The 12,856-nt window shown below is 37.8% G+C and overlaps 1 protein-coding gene across 3 annotated transcripts in view; it reads right to left on the reverse strand.

Moving 5' to 3' along the window:
- The window catches only part of SNX25 (sorting nexin 25), a 160,511-nt gene that overhangs the window by 41,849 nt on the left and 105,806 nt on the right, over positions 1 to 12,856 (reverse strand). For 2 of the 3 annotated variants that reach the window (XM_060183812.1, XM_007517663.3), the window contains exons 7-9: positions 12,029 to 12,210; positions 3,676 to 3,807; positions 464 to 736 (exon numbers count right to left, since the gene is read on the reverse strand). In XM_060183812.1, the coding sequence (XP_060039795.1) occupies positions 464 to 736; positions 3,676 to 3,807; positions 12,029 to 12,210 (587 nt within the window). The remainder of the gene's footprint in view (positions 1 to 463; positions 737 to 3,675; positions 3,808 to 12,028; positions 12,211 to 12,856) is intronic. The other variant, XM_060183808.1, reaches the window with a different exon arrangement.

Raw genomic sequence — 12,856 nt, forward strand, 5'->3', positions numbered from 1 at the left:
GGGTCTCAAAGAAAACAATGATTATGTAAATAGACCACAGCGTTAAGCAATGTAAGCAAACCTAACATGATGATCAAAACAGGTCTTAGAAGCAGAATTAGAAGCAGACCAACAGTGGCGCAAAGCACAAGGACCGGCGTAAGGATCACAGTTCGCGCCCCCAGCTCCCCACCTGCAGGGGAGTCACTTCACAAGAGGTGAATCAGGTCTGTAGGTGTCTTTCTTTCCCCCTCTCTGTCTTCTCTTCCTCTCTCCATTTCTCTCTGTCCTATCCAACAATGATGACATCAATAACAACAACAACAATAACTACAACAATAAAAACAAGGGCAACAAAAAGGGAATAAATAAATATATTTTTAAAAAATGAAGATACTAAATATGGCTCATACAGTTTGCACTCACCTAATCACATCCAAAGCTTATCCACTGCAAAGGGAACATAAAGTTAAGTGTGACTCACCATGTCATCCTTGTTCGAATTCAACTGTGAGGCACGTTTTTCTTCCTCTTGTATCATCAACTTTTCATACAGGTCACTGACAATAAATGAGGGGTAATACCTATCCTTCAGAATCTCATAAACATCTCTCTGGATTTTGCAGAATACCTTAATACCTTTATTTCCTACAAGACATTGCTGGATTTCCTTGTAAAGTGATTTTTCCACAGATATTTCTTTGTTCTCCACAAAGAAATTCTGGTAAATTTCACCAACTAATTGTGGAATTTCATTCTGAAAAAGAAGGGAAAGGACGGAAGGAAAGAAGAAAGGAAGGAGGGAGGGACGGAAGAAAACAATGTAAGAAATATCACCTGTAGTGTGAAGTTGTAGTCTTAAAATTTTATGGTACTGTAAGCCTATGGTAAGTTAGTAACATTTATTTTAAATAAATATCATTCTTTGAGGAAAATTAACTTGCTTGGGAGTTCGTTGCATTTTAAAGCTGAAAGGGAGTCATTTAGAATGAACACTGGTACAGTAGTGCCAGGCTGGGGCTTTGGCTTATGTGTGTACATTCAGGACTAAGGGTTAAATGTTAGATCCTGGGGGCGGAGGGGGAGGGACTAGTTCCTTAAAATAATTTATGTTGAAGAGTTAAAAATATAATTTATTTTTAAAGCTGGAAGTGAAGGGGATGGGAACAATTCTCTTTTCACAATGTATTCCTTTTCATATATCTCACTTCCATATGTATACTAGTTATATCTTAATTGGTTTTTTATAAAGATTTTATTTATTTATTAATGAGAAAGATAGGAGAAGAGAGAGAAAGAAGCAGACATCACTTTGGTACATGTGCTGCCGGGGATTGAACTCAGGACCTCATGCTTGAGATTCCGATGCTTTATCCACTGCACCATCTCCCAGACCACTTTATTGGTTTTTTTAAGCCAATATAAGGAGGGGCCAGACTGGCACAATTCGTAAAGCATACAAGTTGTCATGTTTTAAGGACCTGGATTCGAGCCCTCAGTCCCCTCCTGCAGGAGTTAGGCTTCTTAAGCCATCAAGCAGTGCTACAGATGTGTGTCTCTCTCTCCCCCCCTTTTTTCCTCTATCATAATTAAAATAAATAAAAATTAAAGAAAGTCTTAAATACGTAAAAAAAAAAAATGGAAAAGCTATTTGTCACTCCAAAAAAAAAAAAGTAATGCTTGAATAATTTAAGAAAAAAGATATTCTTTAGAATGGCAACACTACATACCAAGTAAGCATGTATGACACAACTTAGTCTCAAACACTATTCTTAGGTCATGACCAGCTGACTTTGGAAATGCAAACATCCTTCTTGTTATATAATCTTTACATAATCACCAAAAAAACTTCAACAATAGTAAAAATATGTATGCATATAAAAGTAAGCATCTTACTCCCAGAGGGTTAAAGGATAGGAAAGCTATCAAGGGAAGGCATGGGTTACGGAGTTCTGGTGGTGGGAATCGTGTGGAGTTGTACCCCACTTATCCTATGGTTTTGTCAGTGTTTCATTTTTATAAATAAATATAAATAAATAAATAAATTTTTTAAAAATACTCTCATTAAACATTATCATCCTCTTAGGGAAAAAAAAAGTATGCAACTTAATTAACACTAAGAATGTGACTAAAATCCCAAGACTTTATATCCAAGTCAGTGTTGCTAGGTCAAAATGTAGCTAGGTATCTGAAGCAGCTAGATAGTCTTAATTCATTAAATTTTTAAATTTTTTAAAGTATCTTTATTTATTTATTGGATAGAGACAGGCAAAAATCAAGAGGTAGGAGGGAGGGAGATAGGGAGAAAGACAGAGAAACACCTCCAACACTGTTTCACCACTCACAAAGGCTTCCCCTGCTCATAGGGGCCAGGGGCTTGAACCTGGGTCCTTGTGGATTGTAACATGTATGCCCAACCAGGTGTGCCACCACCCAGCTCCCCTTAAATTTTTTCAAACTGTTTTCAGGGTCTAAAGAAAATGCTTTAAACTTCTCTTTACAATATCCCTTTAAGAATAAACTTACATGAATGCAAGTCAGGCAAATAAAATGTTTAATAGAGTTGGCCAATACGATATTGGTAAAATGAAGCCATTTATGACTTACAAAATTTAAACTTAAATGTACTCCTACTAAGATTTTAAAAATCATGAGTTTAACTTAAGACAACACAGTTCATGATTTGCAATGATTTGTAAATTGGTATTCAGTACTCCAACACTTATATGAAGGGGAAGTGAGGAATTCAAGGTACAAGGTGCTCTTTGTCTTTATTTTAACAAGGTTTTCAAAATGTATGTATCATAATTATACATCTTATGTAGGTTTGTAGACATAAATACACATGTATTTATATACACAGCATACACATACTCATCGGCATGAATATATATGTATACATTCCTCATTGTTGAATGCTTAAATATGCACTAAGAATCTGACAAGTGTAAAACACAGTAGTTCTTGCTGGACTTCTCATGTAAATGAGATCCATAGCCAACAGTGTTTCTGGTGCTCCTTAAACCAATCATAATTTAAAAGAAATAAAAGAGCAGCAGTACAGAAATATATACAATATGATATCAAAAATGATATGGCTATGAGACTGCAGTGTAGGTGACAAGACCAAATTTATTATAATAGCAATATGGATAAGTATATATGCTTTTAAAATACATGCATTTTAAAATAGCTGCTTAAAACTAAAACTGATTTCATGGTACACTTACCATCATTTTCCCTGTAACTACACAATCAAAAGCATCACTTGTAACATTAAAATCCAGTCCCAGGGGGCAGGTGGTGGTGCACTCAGTTAAGCGCACATGTTACAGTGCCCAAGGGCCTGGATTCAAGCCCCCACTCCCCACCTGAAGGGGAAAGCTTCGCTAGTGATGAAGCAGTGTTGCAGGTGTCTCTCCCTATCACCTACTTCCCTCTTAACTTCTGGCCGTCTCTATCCAAAAAAAAATAATAAAAAAAATAAATAAAAAATCCAATCCCATTTATTATCATGAGCTACAATGTACTACCAACATGATATTCAATTTGAAAAGTTTAATGTTTATTTAGCTTACAGTTTCTTTGAAAAACAGACATACTGCACAAAATGCAAGTTTTCATTAGCAGTAATTAATATTCTTTGAACCTATATAAGTATTATAATATATATATATATATTACTATATATATTACCTTGTTAGCATTCTTTAAATGTTCCACAGACTCCCAAAAACCAATCAGAGCTCTCTTGTCCATCCTTTCCATATACATTCGGAAGTACTCTCGGTAGGAAGTATTGGTCAAGATATCCTCAAACTGAAGAATCTATTAACAGAATTTTAAAACAAAGTTTGACAGGAGCAAACAAACTGTCTCTAAGACTTCGGGAGAATTATAGTGGTGATGCTTGGCAGATTCGGGGCACAGAACTTTGGTGGTGGGTATGGTGTGGAATTATATCTTGTAATCTTATAATCTTGAAACCACTATTAATAACAAATAAAAAATGATTTGTAAAATAAATAAACACAAAGTTTACATATCAGTTCACTTTAGCTTCCAATGAATTAATTTCTACATTCAGGAAAAGACACCGTGATTTTTAAGTACATAGTCAATGTAACACATAGTCAATAAAACTTCTGACATCATCCAAAATTTCAAATCAAGTTAGTTGAATATTCAAAATGAGCACATTCAATAAGTGTTATTTCTTGGTTAATTACTCATTTAGCAATAGACTACTTGGTAGCTACTATGAGTCAGGTACATTTCTAAGAAATGAGACAAATAACAACATATTTGTATTAGGATATGTTTACTAAAAGTAATAGATGTCAATCATTAAAAAAGGTTGGTGGGGGGGGGTCGGGTGGTAGCACAGTGGGAAAAGCACACATGGTGCAAAGTGCAAGGACCGGTGTAAGGATCTGGGTTTAAGCCCCTTGCTCCTCACCTGCAGGGGAGTCGATTCACAAGCAATGAAGCAGGTCTGCAGATGTCTATCTTTCTCTCCCCCTCTGGCTTCCCCTCCTCTCTCCATTTCTCTCTGCCCTATCCAACAATGACGACATCAATAACAATAACTACAACAACAATAAAACAAGGGCAACAAAAGGGAATAAATAAATAAATATTTTTTTAAAAAGTGCAAAGACCAGCGTAAGGATCCTGTTTCAAGCCCTGGGCTTCTCACCTGCAGATGGGTCTCTCCACAGGCGGTGAAGCAGGTCTGCTGGTGTCTATCTTTCTCCCCCCCCCGTCTCTCCATTTTTCTCTGTCCTATCTAATAACAACAATAATAATAACCACAACAAAACAATACAAGGGCAACAAAAGGGAAAAGGAAAAAGGGTGCGAATGAAAATGTATATGAGAATAAGAAGCTAGAAATATGATAATCTGGAATTTTTGCTTTCCATCTTATGTCTTTGGTTGAATGTGCTTATTTTGAATATTCAATAAACTTTATTCTCTCTTCCACTTTGTCTCTGCCTTCCATCTTAGTTTCTATCTCTATCCAATAAATGAATAAGTAAAATATTTTTAAAAAGAACTACAGAACCTTCTTTCCTTGTTGATTCACATACAGCTTTTAGTTTTACTAGATTTTGGTGCCTCATTACAAATAAGACAATTTCTTATGAAAATGAAGCACTTTTCCTCTCTTTCTTTTCTTTTCTTTCTTCTTCTTTTTTTCTTTTTTATGGTTGAGAAGCTGTGTTGTAGTCACCAAGCCTAGTTCTTAATCTAAGATCTGCTGGGGATTCACCCTGTACTAGTTAACTCCTAAGTACTTCACTTCGTGTGCGTTCATGCATGTGTGTGTGTGGTGTGTGTGTGGGGGGGGCAATAAACTTTTTAGATAGACAGAGAAAGATGTAACACCAAAGCTTCCTCTAGCAATATGGAGGCCAGGTTCAAATAAGGGTCAAGTGCGTGTCAAGACAAGTGTGATTATCTAATTTCAAAGGTTAGATTCTACAGCAAGGGACATGACTCAGTGATAAAGCAAAGGACTCTGTAAGTCTGCTGTCCCAAATTTGGTTTTCAAACTCTAGACTGGTGTTCTAGAGAGTTCTATCTCTATCTCTCTTCCCTCCCTCATTAATAAATACAATCCTTTTTTAAAGATCCACAATCCAAAATAAATTTAGTGAACATTTCTTTGGACGAGATATGATTAAACCGAAATTGTTCAACCTAATTATGAAGCTATCAGAATGGCTCTAACCTAAGCCAAGGCTTAGTTTTACAACGGCAAGTCACAATAAATATTGGAATTCTTTAATACTGATATTATCAAAACCGTTCAGCCTGAGGACTAGAGGAAGCTCTTTTATTCTTAAGATAAAATAATAAAGCAAAAATAAGTTTCTTATTTCCTAACTATCTGGGGGTAATGTGTCAGAAAAAAAGCTAGAGTTAGTCTAGATGACTTTCAGTGGACATTTATCAGCACAGGAGGCCTATACTGAAATCACATTCAATTTCCCTATAATGAGTATGTTTCTTTTACCTTCCTTGAGGTAATGACATCCAAAATCACATCATATTTTACTGGGTAGAAAGTCATTTAGGTACTTCTCCTAGATATACGACTCCTGCCTCTACAGGGCCTGATTGCATACCTTAAAGACCTAGAAGAAGAACAAAGGAACCCTAAAGCAACCAGAAGGACAGAAATCACTAAAGTTAGGGCAGAAATAAATAACATTGAAAATAAGAAAACCATACAAAAGATCAATGAAAGTAAACATTGGTTCTTTGAAAGAGTGAACAAAATCAACAAATCTTTAGCCAGACTCACAAAACAAAAAAGGGAGAAGACCCAAATAAACCGGATTGTAAATGAAAGAGGAAATATCACAACAGACACCGCAGAAATTCAACATATCATGTGAGGCTTCTATGAACAAGTATATGCCACCAAGCTAGAGAACCTGGAAGAAATGGACGATTTCCTAGATATCTACGAACTTCCAAAATTAAATAAAGAGGAACTAAATAATATGAACAGGCCCATCACAGCTAATGAAACTGAAACAGTTAACAAAAACCTTCCCAAGAATAAAAGTCCTGGACCACATGGTTTTACAAATGAGTTCTACAAAACCTTCAAGGAAGAGTTAATACCTCTACTTTTAAAAGTCTTCTAGAAGATTAAAGACACAAGAATACTCCCTTCCAGCTTCTATGAAGCCAACATCACTCTGATACCAAAAGCAGATGGGGACACAACCAAAAAAGAAAACTGCAGACCACTATCTCTGATGAACACAGATGCTAAAATACTGAACAAAATTCTAACCAACCGGATACAGCAGTATATTTAAAAGATTGTTCATCATGACCAAGTGGGTTTTATCCCAGGGATGCAAGGTTGGTTTATTATACGTAAATCAATCAACCTGATCCACCACATCAACAAAAGTAAGACCAAAAACCACATGGTCATATCAATAGATGCAGAGAAAGCCTTTGACAACATACAACCCCCTTTTATGATCAAAACACTACAAAAAATGGGAATAGATGAAAAATTCCTGAAGATAGTGGAGTCTATATATAGCAAACCTACAGCCAACATTATATTCAATGGTGAAAAACTGGAAGCATTTCCCCTCAGATCAGGTACTAGAAAGGGCTGCCCACTATCACCATTACTATTCAACATAGTGTTGGAAGTTCTTGCCCTAGCAATCAGGTAGGAGCAAGGAATAAAAGGGATGCAGGGGAGTCGGGCTGTAGCGCAGCGGGTTAAGCGCAGGTGGCGCAAAGCACAAGGACTGGCATAAGGATCCCGGTTCGAACCCCAGCTCCCCACCTGCAGGGGAGTCACTTCACAGGTGGTGAAGCAGGTCTGCAGGTGTCTGTCTTTCTCTCCTCCTCTCTGTCTTCCCCTCCTCTCTCCATTTCTCTCTGTCCTATCCAACAATGACAATAACAATAATAACTACAATAATAAAACAACAAGGGCAACAAAAGGGAATCAATAAAATAAAATATTTTAAAAAATAAAAAATAAATTTAAAAAAAGGGATACAGATTGGAAGAGAAGAAGTCAAACTCTCCCTATTTGCAGATGACAGGATAGTATGCATAGAAAAACCTAAGGAATCCAGCAAGAAGCTTTTGGAAATCACCAGGCAATACAGTAAGGTGTCAGGTTACAAAATTAACATGCAAAAGTCAGTGGCATTCCTCTAAGCAAACACTAAGTTAGAAGAAGTTGAAATCCAGAAATCAATTCTTTTTACTATAGCAACAAAAAAATTAAAATATCTTGGAATAAACCTAACCAAAGAAGTGAAAGACTGTATACTGAAAATTATGAGTCACTACTCAAGGAAATTGAAAAAGACACAAAGAAGTGGAAAGTTATTCCATGTTCATGGGTTAGAAGAATTAACATCATCAAAATGAATATACTACCCAGAGCCATCTACAAATTGAATGCTATCCCCATCAAGATCCCAACCACATTTTTTAGGAAAATATAACAAATGCTACAAATGTTTGTCTGGAACCAGAAAAGACCTAGTATTGCCAAAACAATCTTGAGAAGAAAGAACAGGACTGGAGGCATCACACTCCCAGATCTCAAATGGTATTATAGGGCCATTGTCATCAAAACTGCTTGGTACTGGAACATGAATAGACACACTGACCAGTAGAATAGAATTGAGAGCCCAGAAGTGAGCCCCCACACCTATGGACATCTAATCTTTGACGCAGGTGCTCAGACTATTACATGGGGAAAGCAGAGTCTCTTCAACAAATGGTGTTGGAAAAAATGGGTTGAAACATGCAGAAGAATGAAACTGAACCACTTTATTTCACCAAACACAAAAGTAAATTCCAAGTGAATCAAGGACTTGAATGTTAGACCAGAAACTATCAGATACTTAGAGGAAAATATTGGCAGAACTCTTTTCTGCATAAATTTTAAAGACATCTTCAATGAAATGAATCCAATTACAAAGAAGACTAAGGCAAGCATAAACCTATGGGACTGCATCAAATTAAAAACTTCTGCACAGTAAAAGAAACCAATATCCAAACAAAGAGAGCCTCATAGAATGGAAGAAGATCTTTACATGCCATACATCAGACACGAGTTTAATAACCAAAATATAGAAAGAGCTTGCCAAACTCAACAACAAGAAAACTAATGAACCCACACAAACATGGGTAGAGGACATGGACAGAATATTCACCACAGAAGGGATAGATCTAAAAGGCCAAGAAACACATGGAAAAATGCTCCAAGTCTTTGATTGTCAGAGAAATGGAAATAAAGACAACAACGAGATACAACTACACTCCTGTTTGAATGTCATACATCAGAAAAGGTAACAACAGCAAATGTTGGAGAGGCTGTGGGGTCAAAGGAACCCTCCTGCACTGCTGGTGGGAATGTAAATTGGCCCAACCTCTGTGGAGAACAGTCTAGAGAACTCTCAGAAGGCTAGAAATGGACCTACCCTATGACCCTGCAATTCCCCTCCTGGGGATATATCCTAAGGAACCCAACACATCCATCCAAAAAGATCTGTGTACACATATGTTCTGAACGGCACAATTTGTAACAGCCAAAACCTGGAAGCAACCCAGGTGTCCAACAACAGATAGATGGCTAAGCAAGTTGTGTTATATATACACAATGGAATACTACTCAGCTATTAAAAATGGTGTCTTCACCATTTTCAGACCATCTTGGATGGAGCTTGAAGAAATCATGTTACGTTAAGTAAGTCAGAAACAGAAGGATGAATATGGGATGATCTCATTCTCAGGCAGTAGTTGAAAAACAAGATCAGAAGAGAAAACACAAGTAGACCCTGCACTGTAGTTGGTGTATTGCACCAAAGTAAAAGACTCTTGGATGGGTGGGTGGGAGAATACAGGTCCAAAAAGCATGACAGAGGACCTAGTGTCGGTTGTATTGTTATATGGAAAACTGGGGAATGTTATGCATGTACAAACTAATGTTATCTACTGTTGAATGTAAAACATTAATCCCCCAATGAAAATTTTTTTAAAATAAGAATGATTAATAGATACAGCAGGATTCTACATAGCTATAAGACATGATGATATATTTTCATCTGCTATAACATGGAAGGAACCAGAGGAAATCATACTGAGTGAGATAAAGCAGGAACACAAAAACTAGATGATCTGGCTCACAGATAGGATCATCTCATTCACAGGCAGAACTTAAGAAAAAAGGGAAGAGGAGGGTATCTGTTTTGTAGATGGTTAGTAGGCCTATTTTAGTTATATTCCAAAGGGCCCTTGACTATACTAGTTTTTGTTTTTTTTTCTAAGCCTGACATATGATATACAAGTTGATCCAAGTGTCAGACTTCTGATGATGGGAACTGTGTGGATTTGTACCCTTCTTATCCTGTGCTTTTTGTCAGTGATTCCTTTTTTTTAATTTTTTATTTATAAAAAGGAACCACTGACTAAACTATAGGATAAGAGGGGTACAACTCCCCACAATTCCCACCAGCAGAACTGTGTATCCCATCCCCTCCCCTGATAGATTTCCTATTCTTTAACTCATCTGCACTATTCCAGCCCTTAGGTCCATGATTGGTCAGCAATTTGTTTGGCTTTGTATGTTAACTCTCTTTTCAACCACCAGTTTCCAGATGCTAGCATGATGCTGACCAGCCTTCCCTGGACAGACAACCCCACCAATGTGTCCTGGAGCTCTGTTTCCCCAGAGCCCTTCCCCACTAGGGAAAGAGAGAGAGAGACTGGGAGAATGGATCGACCTGTCAATGCCCATGTTCAGCAGGGAAGCACTTACAGAAGTGATTCCTTTTTATAAATAAAAATTAAAAGTGGGGACAGAGGGAGTCAGACAATAGCACACGTGGCACACAGTGCAAGGACTGGTGTAAGGATCCCGGGTCAAGCTCCCGACTACCCACCTGTAGGGGAGTCCCTTTACAAGTGGTGAAACAGGTCTGCAGGTGTCTATCTTTCCCTGTCTATCTCTCTCTGTCTTCACCTCCTCTCTCCATTTCTCTCTGTCCTATCCAACAACGACAACAGTAATAACTACAACAATAAAACAACAAGGGCAACAAAAGGGAATAAATAAATAAGTATTTTTTAAAAAAGAAAAAAGGGAAGACACAAAGTAAAACCTGGACTGGGTTTTGGCATATTGCACCAAAGCAAATCTGCAGAAAGATGGCAGGGTGACAGCTGAAGGAAGGGGCACTGGGATCCTGGTACATTATGGTTTGAAAGAAGGTGAGAATGTTCAGCAGATACCTACCACAGGGAGATGAGAGATTGTACCCATGTGTTAACAGTTGTACAGTAAATAATTAAGCCCCCCAATAAAATGATAAAAACAAAGGACAATACAGGTTGTATCCTCAACGGACTACAATCTATCACAGTAGATTTGAGGACTTAGGAATAAAGAATTACTAAGCGAGTATTGGGGACCAAAGTCCCTATGGTTGACTAAGACGACAATTTGGTTGAGGGTGAAATATACCTATCTGGGGGAAATGTAGAAATGTACCCTTGTGACAACAAAAGGTCTATAAATCAATATTTCCTCAATAAAAAAATATTAGATTAAAAAAAAGAACTGGGTATCAGCAAATAGTTCAAAGTTGTGTTATATAAAAACAGTAGCTGAGGAAGTCGGGCAGTAGCACAGCAGGTTAAGCGCAGGTGGCGCCAAGCGCAAAGACCAGCGTAAAGATCCCGGTTCGAGCCCACCGAGCCCATGGCTCCCCACCTGCAGGGGAGTCACCTCACAAGTGGTGAAGCAGGTCTGCAGGTGTCTATCTTTCTCTCCCTCTCTCTGTCTTCCCTGCCTCTCTCCATTTCTCTCTGTCCTATCCAACAACATCAACATCAATAACAACAACAAGGGCAACAAAAGGGAATTAAAAAAAAAACAACAGTAGCAGATACATTATGGTTCAATGAAAAAGCACCCAAAGCTTTTGACTAATCTTGATCTAGGTTTTCATCTGCTTCTCCCTATTTCTGTAGCCTTAAATAATTTACTTAAACCAGCTCTGTCTGTTTTATTTGTAATTGGGGGAGCAGGGTACGTATTTCAGAACACCGGTGAAACTAAATAAACTTACAAGATACCATCTACATTGTAGGTGGTTATTTCCATTTGGTTGGTAATGGGGAACCTGCAAAATGTAAATATGTTCCCCAGAGAGTGTGGGAAGCCAAAGGTAAATGGAAGAAAATCCTACATGCATATACACAGACACACATATACACAGACCCTAAGTGTGCATATCAATCATATCTACCAGCCTTCACAGAAATCAGACACTAAATCATATAGCTCTTTGATTCGTTAAAGCAAATATGTATGTTTTTGAACAAGTATCTATAAGGTGAATAATAAATAGTTTAAAGAATATATACTTGTACATATAGGTATAATCACATAACACATGTACACACACATATACATATATTCACATCAGTGTTTGTAACAAACATGAAAGGATCAAAACAAGAAACCACTCAATTGTACCTTCTGATTTTGAGGCCCATCTGCTTCATCCAAGGCCCCATCCTCTTGCTGGTCATAGTCAGGGCCACCCAGGATTCGGATTCTCTTCTCACACTGCTTTTTCGCCACAGTCAGTTGATTAATGTACCTCTTCATATTCCTGGCCCTCAGGAGATCAGCTTTCATTGCAGCAGTTTCTTTACCTTAAATGGGAGTGATAGACAATGTCATGCCAGGGGACAAGCTCCAAAAGGTGAACCACAACACCTATGAGCCAGATTTAGTGTCTGATGTGGTAAATTAGAATAGTGGACCCGGGTAGGGGTATACCATAATGGTTATGCAAAAAGAATTTCAGGCCTGAGACTCTCAAGTCACAGGTTCAATCCCCCACACCGCCATAAGCCAGAGATGATTAGTTCTCTAGTTAAAAAAAAACAAAATAAAATAACAGTGGGCCCTTGACTTCCCTGGGCAGACAACCTCACACACGTGTCCTGAAACCCCACCTCCCCAGAGCCTTGCCTCACTAGGGAAAAACAGAAACAGGCTGGGAGTATGGATCTACCTTTCAACACCCATGTCCAGCAGAGAAGCAATTACAAAAGCCAGACCTTCCACCTTCTGCACCCCATAATGATCCTGGGTCCATGCTCCCAGAAGGATAAAGAATAGGGAAGCTTCCAATGGAGGGGATGAGATACAAAACTTTGGTGGTGGGAATTGTGTGGAATTGTATCCCTCTTATCCTATGGTATTGTTGATCATTATTAAAAAAAAAAAAAATAGTTGACACTAAAGAACATAATGGCATGTATGATAAACCTATATACATACACTCAAATAAAA

Source organism: Erinaceus europaeus, chromosome 2 (genome assembly GCF_950295315.1).
Source record: "Erinaceus europaeus chromosome 2, mEriEur2.1, whole genome shotgun sequence".
Classification (NCBI taxonomy): Eukaryota; Metazoa; Chordata; class Mammalia; order Eulipotyphla; family Erinaceidae; genus Erinaceus; species Erinaceus europaeus.